Source organism: Globicephala melas, chromosome 10, assembly GCF_963455315.2.
Source record: "Globicephala melas chromosome 10, mGloMel1.2, whole genome shotgun sequence".
In the NCBI taxonomy this organism is placed as follows: Eukaryota; Metazoa; Chordata; class Mammalia; order Artiodactyla; family Delphinidae; genus Globicephala; species Globicephala melas.
The window spans coordinates 34,262,465-34,273,838 of NC_083323.1; the positions used below are offsets into that span (position 1 = coordinate 34,262,465).

An 11,374-nucleotide genomic window follows, 5' to 3' on the forward strand; every position below is an offset into this window, starting at 1 on the left:
TTACATAGGTGTTGTCTGCCATCTAGTGGGCAAAGTAGAGATAGACAGTTGAATGAGTGTATTTTACTAGATGGGCATCAACCGTAGAATGGTAATGTAGCAGCGATAGTCAGTAAACAGTATGCATATTTTAGTTAATTGAAAATAAATTATAAATATAACCATGATTATGTTTCATGATAACATTGCATAAATTTCAGTAATAATCACTAAAATTAATTGAACAACATATCCTAATGTTTGAGAGCTTACACATTTTGAAATCTACCTGTGTTCATATGTCAGCTCTACCCCAGAAGTGCTGTGTAACCTGAGGCAGGTTACTTAACTCTTCTAAGATGCAGATAATATTAGCCACAATTTCATTGATTGTTGTGAATATTAAATGAGATCATCCATATAAAGTGCTTATCAGTCTGCCTGCCACTATAGTCCATATGTTAGCAATTATTGAGGACTTCGAGGGCAGCAGGCAATGTGATAAGTAGTACCTGTCTTGTTACTCTCATCTTTCAGTTGAGAAAGCTTGAACTCAGAGTGGACAGGCCACCTGCCCTAGGTTGCACTATTTTTAGATTATTAAATGGCAGAATCAGGATCTGAAAGTGTCTATGTAACTCATGTTCTTAACCACATTTGGCATTGTTCCCAATAAAGGCAATTTCACTGCAATGGTGAAAAGAGATAAAATACCAATTTAAACACTACTGCTACTGAAATCAGACTTAACTGTTTATTGAGGTCTGTGCCAGGTATGGCTAATATTAATAGTTCCATTTAAAAGGTCTGGTTATATACAGTGATAATTGTTTAAGAAGTGAAGCACAGTTACTTGAAATATATGTTCAGCACAGATTCCAAACTTTAGAACTTTGGATCTGAAAAGGTCTTAGTGATGATATGGTTGAATTTCTTCTGTTTTCAAAGAAAAGGCTTTCAGGAAACTACTCAATGAATGAATAATACCTATCTGAATATGCAAAGTACAAATAGTTCAGCTCTACCCAGCTTATAATTATTATCTGCTTTGGCTGTTAGACTTCAGAAAACACAAAACTTAGGGTATTTGTTAAATAATTATTTAACTTTTATGGCTAACTGATTTATTTTGCTTTGGAAAGAAAACAAAGATAATAAATAAGAATAACTGAAGATAGTTCATTTCTCTCCCAAATACTCCTTTGATGATTTGTCTTAAAGATATTTAAAAATTCCCATATACGTATTTTCTCCGTGTATTTAAGTAACATCTCCGTCTAAAGTTTCAATAGTCTGTAGCCTTTCTTATTCATATTCCTTGTATTATTCCTAAGTGAAAAATTTGTTCTTTCTACTTAAGAACAGACTATCCCCCTGTTTTAAATAATCTTTGGGTGCATAATGATATATTTAAACAACAGAACCAATTCCTTGTAGATTATTCTGAAATATTTTTTTGCAGCTGACTTATATTCTGTTTAATTTTAAACAGCTTGAAATAATGCTGGAGCCCAAGGTCTGGAGAGAAGCTGCAGCTCAGGTGTTCTTTGCCTTAGGTCTGGGATTTGGTGGCGTCATTGCCTTTTCAAGCTACAACAAGAGAGACAACAACTGCCACTTTGATGCCGTCCTGGTGTCCTTCATCAATTTTTTTACTTCTATCCTGGCAACATTGGTGGTGTTTGCAGTTCTGGGCTTCAAAGCAAATGTCATAAATGAGAAATGCATTGCAGAGTATGGTTGTTGATTTCCTTTAGCTTTTGATGGCATAATTATATTAAAAAATCTCCTTCCCAAACCCATGTGTTCACTAATGTTGTTTTCCTTTTCAGAAATTTGGAAATGGTCATCAAACTTGTGAAAATGGGCAACATTAGTCAAGATATTATTCCCCATCATATCAACTTTTCAGCTGTTACTGCGGAAGATTATCACTTAGTTTATGACATCATTCAAAAAGTGAAAGAAGAAGAGTTTCCTTCTCTTCAACTCAATTCCTGTCAAATTGAAGATGAGCTAAATAAAGTTAGTAGGCTATGTTTATGCGATAAAATAATTCTTATTAACTTAAAATATGCATTACCCAGAAGACTTCTTTTAGGAAAATGATCTTTAAAATACCTGTGGAAGATCATGCTGTTTCAAAATTCACATTCTTTATTTCAGAGAACACATTTTCTTAAATCAAAAATGTTTGTTTTACTTTGAAAAGCAGTTTCACTGATTAAGCCACAATAATTTAAAATATGGGTATAAATTAGGTGATTTTCATCCCAGAAAATGAAATTAGTCTGGTACCTTTCCTGGTATAATATTTAATACAAAACTTGAATTGCAATTATCACTTACATATTGTATGGTTGTTTGGACACATGAATGATATTTGTTCATCTTAATAATTGTGTTCAATAAGTCATGATTAAGTCCTTTTTCTAGCTACTGTCATACATTTTAATAAACACGACATAGGTGAACATGAATAAATAGCCTTGCATTAATTGTCACCCTCTCTTTACATTGGCAAAAAGGAAAATATAATGGAGAAATTGGCTGTTAATCACTTGCTTTAAGATAGCTAACTGTACTTGAGACTAAACATAAAGAATCACGTGCAGGAAATTATGGATGAAGCCATCATTAACATAAAAATCTCGAATTCTGGAAGGAAAGATTTAATTCCTAACTTACTCTTAAAGTTCTTTTAAAATTTTGGTCTACCTGCTGTTTTTATGAGATAACACGATCACCTTGAATTTTATTTAGAGGCACAGTTTCTTAGGAGACAACATGGTATCAGCGTGTTTATCTCCAGTAACTCCCATGCATTATTCAGAGTTCTCCTGCCCTTTGCAACTGATGTATATATAGCCAGCACTTCATATTGCTCTGTATTAACGTGGCTGTTTTGTGTATCTTACAGGCTGTTCAGGGGACTGGCTTAGCTTTTATTGCCTTTACAGAAGCAATGACACATTTCCCTGCATCTCCCTTCTGGTCAGTGATGTTCTTCCTCATGCTGGTAAATCTAGGGCTTGGCAGCATGTTTGGAACCATTGAAGGGATCATCACACCCATTGTGGACACATTCAAAGTGAGGAAAGAAATTCTCACTGGTTAGTTTTTATGTATTTGACTTTTCATTGAACTGATGTGGCGGGCTGTTTTACCCTTGGTGAGAGATCGGAGATGGAAATAGGAAAAGTGTTTATTATTAATGTCTACTTATTAATAATACTAGTATTTGTTATTTAGGGCTTTACTTATATAATATGCAAATGACATATTTAATACAGATTCTATTAATTATTAGTGATCATTTATTCTATTACTCTTTATTAGTAATAATGTCATTATCATGAATTACTGGCGCTAGAACAAAGTCACAGAATGTTCATGTATAATTTTGTATTCAACTCAGATAATTATAAAAATAGTAGTTCAGGTCATTGGATTTTCCAAAAGTGCATAGCTGAAATTGATAAACCTAAACTGAGTTCTCATATAAAAGAGCAATTGTAGCCTGATAGAAGTTAATACATCTAGGTAGGAAAGACAATAACACAATTTATCAATATTGATGGTTGTTAAAAGTCCAATCTACAAGTAGTTATTAAAGTACTGGTTGTGTGTTGCATGGTCCTCACATTTGAGGGATATCAAGGATATAAGAGAAATTACAACAGAGATACAGAGATATAGGAGAGCCTCTCCTCTAAAAAGAATAGGACTGATAATTAAAATCAAGGTGTGTAGATAAGACTTGTACCATGTAATATACTGATAGCATGATAGGGACTTTACCTGTTCTATGAATTAAGACGCAGCAGAGGTCATCTAAATATATGAGGGAACTGTCAGCGAAAGGCATGGAAATTGAATTCGAAAGGGGAGGGGTCTTCTCAGGGGGTCAGAGGATAGTGTTCATAAACATAGCCAAGTAGAGACAAAGGAAGCAGCGGGGAAGCCAGCCAGACCAGAGTGCAGCAAGAGTGTTGGTAAGTGATGCAATACTTAATTGGAAAAAATACATAGATGATCTTAAATGCTGGGCAGTGGTACACAAGCTCACCAAGGCTCTGTTTTTAGCGCTGAAAGATTTAGTAATAATTTATGTGTAAATAACTCTCAAATACATATATATCTTTATCACTCACCCTTCTGCTAAGTGTGTGTGTATAAAACAATTTCAGCAGTTTGTGAGATATTTACATCTAAATATCTTTGATTCAGCTGAACATAAATGAGAAATGTCTCTGTCTTTTCCTGAAAGGCAGTCTCTACTTCTGCAGTTTCTATTTATTTTAAGGCTATCAATACCCTGCCTGACATGCAGACTAAGTAACAGTCATCTTTGCTGCTTTCCTCGTCTTTGCCCCATATCCCAACCCTCCTGTGGTAAGAGGGTTTGCAAAATTAAAGGGAAAACAACAGTGTAGAGGGAGAAACACACATGTGAGTATTTGGTAACTCCCAGTGGAAGACCTTTAGGTCAGAGTAAAGAGGAATATACTCTCTATGCCTGTTACCTGTATTCTGGGATCATACTTCTACTTTGAGTCATGTTTTATATACTTAGATGAAATGTTCCCCCATCACCTTTGTCAGATGTTTTCATCTCCTCTGATAGGACAGTAGGACTTAGATAAGTGACTTACTCATTATCTGTTCCTCTCACATCGTCAGCAAAACTCTCAGTGTCTTTACCACCTGGAATACACTTTCTTCCTATCTACCTTATACTATAATGTAATTAGGAGAGAGTGAGAGTGACACAGGCTGTGGTTCAAATCCAAGCTCCGTTAGTTACTTGGATCCTGAGACTTTGAGTACAATTTGCTGTGACAAGCATTCAAATATTTCAATATGCATTAGACTCCAAGTGAATGCTACTTTTCCTTTTCTGCATGGTATGTTTATATATAATATTCACTTATGTACGATGTAACTCATACCACTAGCATAGCGCTTACAAGATGGAGGAAATGGCTTAATTTAACCCATACTTATTGAGATTTTTAGGGAACCCCCATCAGATGGAACCCCCAGGATGTCTTTTCTCCCCTTCTGAACTGCCCTTACCTGCTCCACTTCTTTCACTTTTACTCACCTCTGCTAAAAGCTGTTTGAGAAAGAGAACACAGTCATCTCTTATTTTTGAGGTCTTCTCTACCAACGTGCAAGAGAGAATAAAGAGTCTAACAAAAATATGGGAATATCATATGGATTCCAGAATTCTAACTTTCTATATTAAGGGTAGCTGGTTAGAAGTTTCTGCATCTTTCTTCAGTACTGCTGCAGAAACTCCTTTTAGATGGTTCTTCTTAGTTACCTGGAGAATCAGGTTGCCCAACCCTGTCACAGATGTATTCCCAACTAATCTGTTTGGGCACTATCAGGACAGAGCTATGGATTGCTGCTAAGGCAAGGTCTCATCAGATTTTTTTCAGTTATGCTTTAACAATAACCATATTTCAGTCAGACAGAAAAATACATGCTATCATAGTCTTATTATAAGCTACACTAATCTCATTATTAATTTCAAAATTCAGTATTGCTTCCAAAACTATAAAACATTCTTAAAAGTAGAAATGACCCACAAACATTTGCTGCCTGGAAAGGTCACTTTGCTATTAATAATGAGAAGAAGGGCATGGAGACTTATACTTTTAATATATCCTCAGTTTTGCCTCATTTGTTATCTGTGTTTAGTAAACACGTTTCCACAGACTCGAGATGAGTTGAGTTACTGTCTTACAATGAATTCATATTAAATCTGGGACTAAATCCAGGTAACTAATTCCCAATATGTTATATTCCATGGTATCAGGAAAGGTATCCTATTTGTATCATTGACAACTTATAAAAGTGGAAACAAAATTATTGTTTGTGTATAATAACTTATAATGAAGTTTAAAAGACTTGACTCTGAGTAGGGCTTAATTTTCTTATTTATTCCTTTGGTCCAGTTATCTGTTGTCTTCTGGCATTTTGTATTGGCCTGATATTTGTGCAGCGCTCTGGGAATTACTTTGTTACAATGTTTGATGATTATTCTGCTACCCTGCCTCTGCTAATTGTAGTCATTTTGGAGAATATTGCTGTATCCTTTGTTTATGGCATAGATAAGTAAGTATATTCTCTCTTATGCATTCATTTTTCATCTCTCTCTTGGAAAGACCAATTGTTAATATATATCTCATTTAGAAGAGGAGGGAAGTGACTAGAGGGAAAAATTCCTCGCCACAAAAATCAAGTCTTTTGTAGGCTCCTCTTCATTCGATAATTTTAATGAAGTCTATCCCCTTATTAGGTGATTAGATAGAATGGTGTTGATGGTAATGTAGTTTAGGATTTTGGAGCTTTGATTTAATTCTGGCTATCAGAGAGGAACTTCCAAGGTTTAGAGCATGTTGGCAAAGTTCCAAGAACCTCGTTAAGTTGTTTTCAGCTATTGTTACAGATAAGAAAATGCGGGCTTCGTGAGACAGCAAGTGACTTGCTCGTCACACACCTGAACAGAGGCAGACCTGGGATTCACAGCCATTTTTGCTTAACTCTAAAGACTATACTTCTAATTACGTTGCTAACCTGTTTTACAAGAGGAATTTTATTTTGTTATGCTATAAAATGCCTTATTTTATCATGTTACACAATGTTTTATGTCGCAGGCCAATTTTGGGAAGTGGCATATATATATGATGCTCCAGGATATATATGCCATTTGCTGTACATAAACTTCTTATTTATGTGGAGTCATGACTTCATGAGATGCTTAAACCTTTGAATTATATACCTGATCGGTTTGAAAAGTATATATACTTGGTGTGAAATGAAGCATTAGAGTAGTCTCAGAATAAAAAAAGTTTCTGGAGGCCTTGTCCAATATTTTTTAAAGTTGTGGTCTTTAGTTAACATATATGGATTAACTAAAGGTAATAAGACCATCAAGCTTATTAGAGGTCTCTGTGAAGTAGGAATAAGTTAATTGAGGACCAGAGTCCTCTTAAACAACATAAAGAACTTTATTGGTATTGAGTGAGCTTTGCGACAAAACTTAAAGAACGTTTTTATTACTGGCAAAAGCTCCAGGCAAGGAAAGATAGGGGAACTTACATTTAATGATCATGTACTATATAGCAATAGTAGTAATAGCTGTATGACACGCAGTTAATGTTAGTCATTATAACAATCTGTGGTAACTACTATTACCCATATCCTAGATGGAAAATTGGCCCTACTTGTACAGGACACAGTATGTTAGTTGCAGAGCCAGGACTTTAATTTCAAAACCAGATATTTCTATACCAAGCTACCCCCAACTCCTAACCTGCACTGTGTTGGAATTTGACATTGTTATTGGACTGATCTATGGATCAATAAGGTCATAATTTAGATTTCCATTTAGACAGTTCAACATTTACAATAGGCAGAGTAGTAAATATTTCTTTTTAGTAGTTCCTAAATAATAATCATTATAACAACAGGAAGAATAATACTACTAATAATACTTGCATCTATAAATTTCTGCTGTATGTGAGGTAGTGTGCTCTGCATATGTTGTCTATGAGTCTAACAATAATCCTCCAAGACAGGTATTATCTTTTTCGAAAATGCCAAAAATTAAGCTCAGAAGGACTAAGATATACATTAAAAGATGATGGAGCTATGATTCGCAACCAGGTCTGTTGGTTTCTAAAGCCCATATCTTGTCCTACGAGCAGAATTAGAATTCTCCTGTCTAAAATGCTCTCATTTATTTACTTTCCCCTCCTTTAAATGTCGTAGCAACCTTATATTCTTCCTGTTCACCTTCAACAGTGTCATGAGCTCAGCTCTTCTCTGTCTTCTGCCACATTTACCTACATTTCCAGACACAGAGTTGAGAGAAAGAAGGCTTTCAAAACCTAAACCTTTGAGACAGTAAATTCAAATGCAGAAAAAGAAATATTGGAGCATAGCAAGTTAGGGATTAGGAAGAAATATGAACGAGAGGAAACGAGAAGGAAGATCCTGTAAAGCTGAAAGTGATGGCTGCGTAGATTGTATTTTCCTGAGTCTCCTTTTAAAAATGAAAGAGAAAAAGAATGACTAGAAAGCAGAACTAAATACCCATAAACACGGGCAAGAAGATATTCCTGTGAACCCTCAAATACGAAAGGTTGGGGCAAACCACTGGCAGCCACAGGACCTGTGTGATATCACTTCCGTGTGGGAGATGGTAGAGGATATGCAGCTGGGCTTCTGACAGCTTTCCAGTCACCCCCAGGTCCTCCCTGCAATGTGTGGCAGGCTAATCGGAAGACAGTGAGCTAAACTGGGAGAAATTCTATAGGATCTTTGCCCACATTTTGCGGAGTGCAGAGGGACCAAAATACAGTAAGATCATCAGTGCTGGTCTCTAAAAACTCTTGAAATGATTAACCCAAAGTTCTCTTCCAAGATAAAGCTCTTCACTGAAGAAAAAGTGGTGGGAGCAAAACCTGAGTTGAGTAGGAGAGAGGTAGTAGGGTCCATGGAAAAGAAAGTCCAGGTCGGTATGAGGAGGAGAGCAGAGGTAAACAGAACTGAGAAATTCTGAGGCCACCTTTTTTGATTACTTTGCAAAAACAGAGAGGAAAGGCCCATCCCTCCCTCCTAAAACACACAGGAAAATTCATTTCACTTAACTGTGGCCAAATCTTAAGAAAAGTTTCTTTTTTTAAAAAAAAAAGAGTAAAATCTTTTTTTTAAAAAAAAGAGTAAAATCTCTGCAGACAACAAAAGCACACATGCAAAATAGATGGAAAACTAACAATACTTCAAAATGAGGTGAAATAAATGTTTAAAAATGATAGAAGCCACCAAAGAAGAGCAGAAATCAGTTATTTTAAAATTGAGAATTATAATAATTAGAGAAAAGGAAGATTTGAAAACAGAGGTGATAGAACTCAGGAAATAATTGTAAATAAAAGAAAAACACTTAAGAAATGAAGATCAAATTAAAAAGAAAACAAAAATGATAAGCACAGTGCCTAATTTCAGAAGAATTAGAAGCTAGAAAGGAGGGATGCTTTTGAAAATCAAGGAGAAATAACAAAGGATTTAAGAGAAATAAATAAACACAGTAGTTAAGCAAAGATGGTTCAGCATATGTACAATGAAGGCCTCTAAAAACAGTAGCCAGAACAAATGCTAAAAACTATAATTGAAGAAACTTGCCTGAAATAATTAATTTGAATGTTGAAAGGGCAAACAATATACTTGGAGAAATAGACATAAAGGCCAACACGAGGACATAGCCTAGCTAACATAGCCTTGTTACTACAAGACAAAGAAAAAGGGCATCCAGGCAAAAATAATACAAAACAAAACACAGCAAAGAAGATTATTTATAAGAGAAAAATCTAATAGTTAACAAAATTTTTGTAACAATATTATGTAGTTAGACATATGTATGATTCTCAAGGAAAAAACGTAAGCCACAGGTTTTAAATTCAGCTGAACTGACATTCAGGTATAGTGACCACAGACAAACAATTAGAAACATGCAAGAAATTAGGAAATATAGTTACTACGATCTCTTTTTGAAGAATCTACGAGAGAACTAGGTTTAGACAACCAAGAAGTCTGCAGAAACATTAATACAAGGGCTGGTGGGTGGGCAGTAAATATTTATCTCGAGATAAACATTAAGGGATGTAGACTAGTACGAAATGGCTACATGTTCCTGACAGTGTTAACATCATACAATTAAAAAGGGTGAATTTTACTTCAGGTAAAAAGTACCTCAGTAACCTGACTCTTAAAAAAAAGAACATGTTAAGTCTAATCATTACTAGGTCTAAGTGTTAATTCATGGGAAATAGGAGGATCAAATGCTCTTGTGAAGCAAAACTGTGGGAATGCAATCAGCCAAATACAGACTGTGGGACAAAGTGATCAGCTGATTCAACAAAAAATCAGAGGAAACGATGAAGACATGTACGAGGAACTTAGAGATGAAAAATGGTCTGAGAAACACATACATCAACTGCAATGTATGGACCTTCTTTCAGTTGAAAAAACAGACTACCGAAAGAAATGAGAGGTCAGATAATATAAACACCAATTGGATTGGATGATATAACATATGGCTAATTAAAAAAAAAAGAAACAAGGAAATTTTAATGTATTGCAAATATTGTGTTCATAGAGTGGAAATCATCAGTTGGAGGAGACTTTCCAGTAATTGACTTACAGGGACTTTCTCCAAATGAAACTTACAGTAAACTGGTTCCATTTTACTTTATAAATGTTCTTAATTTATAAGTCATCTTCCAATATGACTTTTAGACTCAGTGTAAAATGTCATAGGGTATCATGGTTAACCCCCATCAAACCATTGATATAATGCATATTTTAAAGGACATGTAATTTACCATATTTTAATATAGCTATATTAACTCGAGGAATAATTAAATTCCTTCGTTCTATTTAGGTTCATGGAAGACTTAAAGGATATGCTGGGCTTTGCTCCCAACAGATATTACTACTATATGTGGAAATATATTTCTCCTCTAATGCTATTATCACTGCTAATTGCTAGCATTGTGAATATGGGATTAAGTCCTCCTGGCTATAATGCATGGATTGAAGATAAGGTAAAATGCAAAATAAGGAAGGTAGATAAAAATATACATAAAATGTCATTTTAGAGGTTTTTGTTTTTTGCTTTTTTCACAGTATAGTTTGCGGTTAAATGAATGGTGTTGCTTTTATGTGAGGATCTTGAGATTTTTATGTTCTTTTGGCCCCAAATATGTATGATTTTTTTATATGTTGTGGACTTTATTAGTACATGAAAAGTACTGACTTGGTCCTCATTAAAGTAATTTTATTCATGTCACCATAGATGAACCAATTGGGCCTTTGACTTTAGAAAACATATTGATCAAACCACCAGAAATATTTTTTCCTGTATAAATTTACTAACTTATATCTGAGATACTCTAACAATGAAACTGTTCATTAGCCATGTATACATAATTTAAGTAAATACTGAAGTAAAGTTTTGCTATAACTGTTTTATATTAGCCACGACTATTTCAATTTCTGATGTCATGTTGCTGTAGCTATATAGTAATGCAATCTTAAAGTGCATATTAGCAGTTAGAAAATCAGAATGCGTATTTTTCAGATACCTCTGACCTTTATCCTATGGTCAGTAATTCAATATAATAACAACTAAATTCAAGACTATTCTAAACAAATAAGTCTGTTATCCCTTACCAAAACCCTTGGGGCCAGATGTAGTTCAAAATTTAATTTCAGATTTTAGAAAGATGATGTGGCACATGTAACAGGTAACTATCGCTTAGTAACATATGACCCCCAAACTTAATGACTGAAAGCAGTGATGATTTATTATTTCTTAGGG

The 11,374-nt window shown here is 34.7% G+C and overlaps 1 protein-coding gene across 4 annotated transcripts in view; it reads left to right on the forward strand.

Annotated features, from left to right (window-relative positions):
- SLC6A15 (solute carrier family 6 member 15) overlaps positions 1 to 11,374 on the forward strand; it is a 48,158-nt gene that overhangs the window by 35,073 nt on the left and 1,711 nt on the right. For all 4 annotated transcript variants that reach the window (XM_060305555.1, XM_060305556.1, XM_060305554.1 and 1 more), the window contains 5 exons: positions 1,472 to 1,713; positions 1,812 to 2,004; positions 2,900 to 3,092; positions 5,946 to 6,105; positions 10,436 to 10,598. In XM_060305555.1, coding sequence (XP_060161538.1) covers positions 1,472 to 1,713; positions 1,812 to 2,004; positions 2,900 to 3,092; positions 5,946 to 6,105; positions 10,436 to 10,598 — 951 coding nt within the window. The remainder of the gene's footprint in view (positions 1 to 1,471; positions 1,714 to 1,811; positions 2,005 to 2,899; positions 3,093 to 5,945; positions 6,106 to 10,435; positions 10,599 to 11,374) is intronic.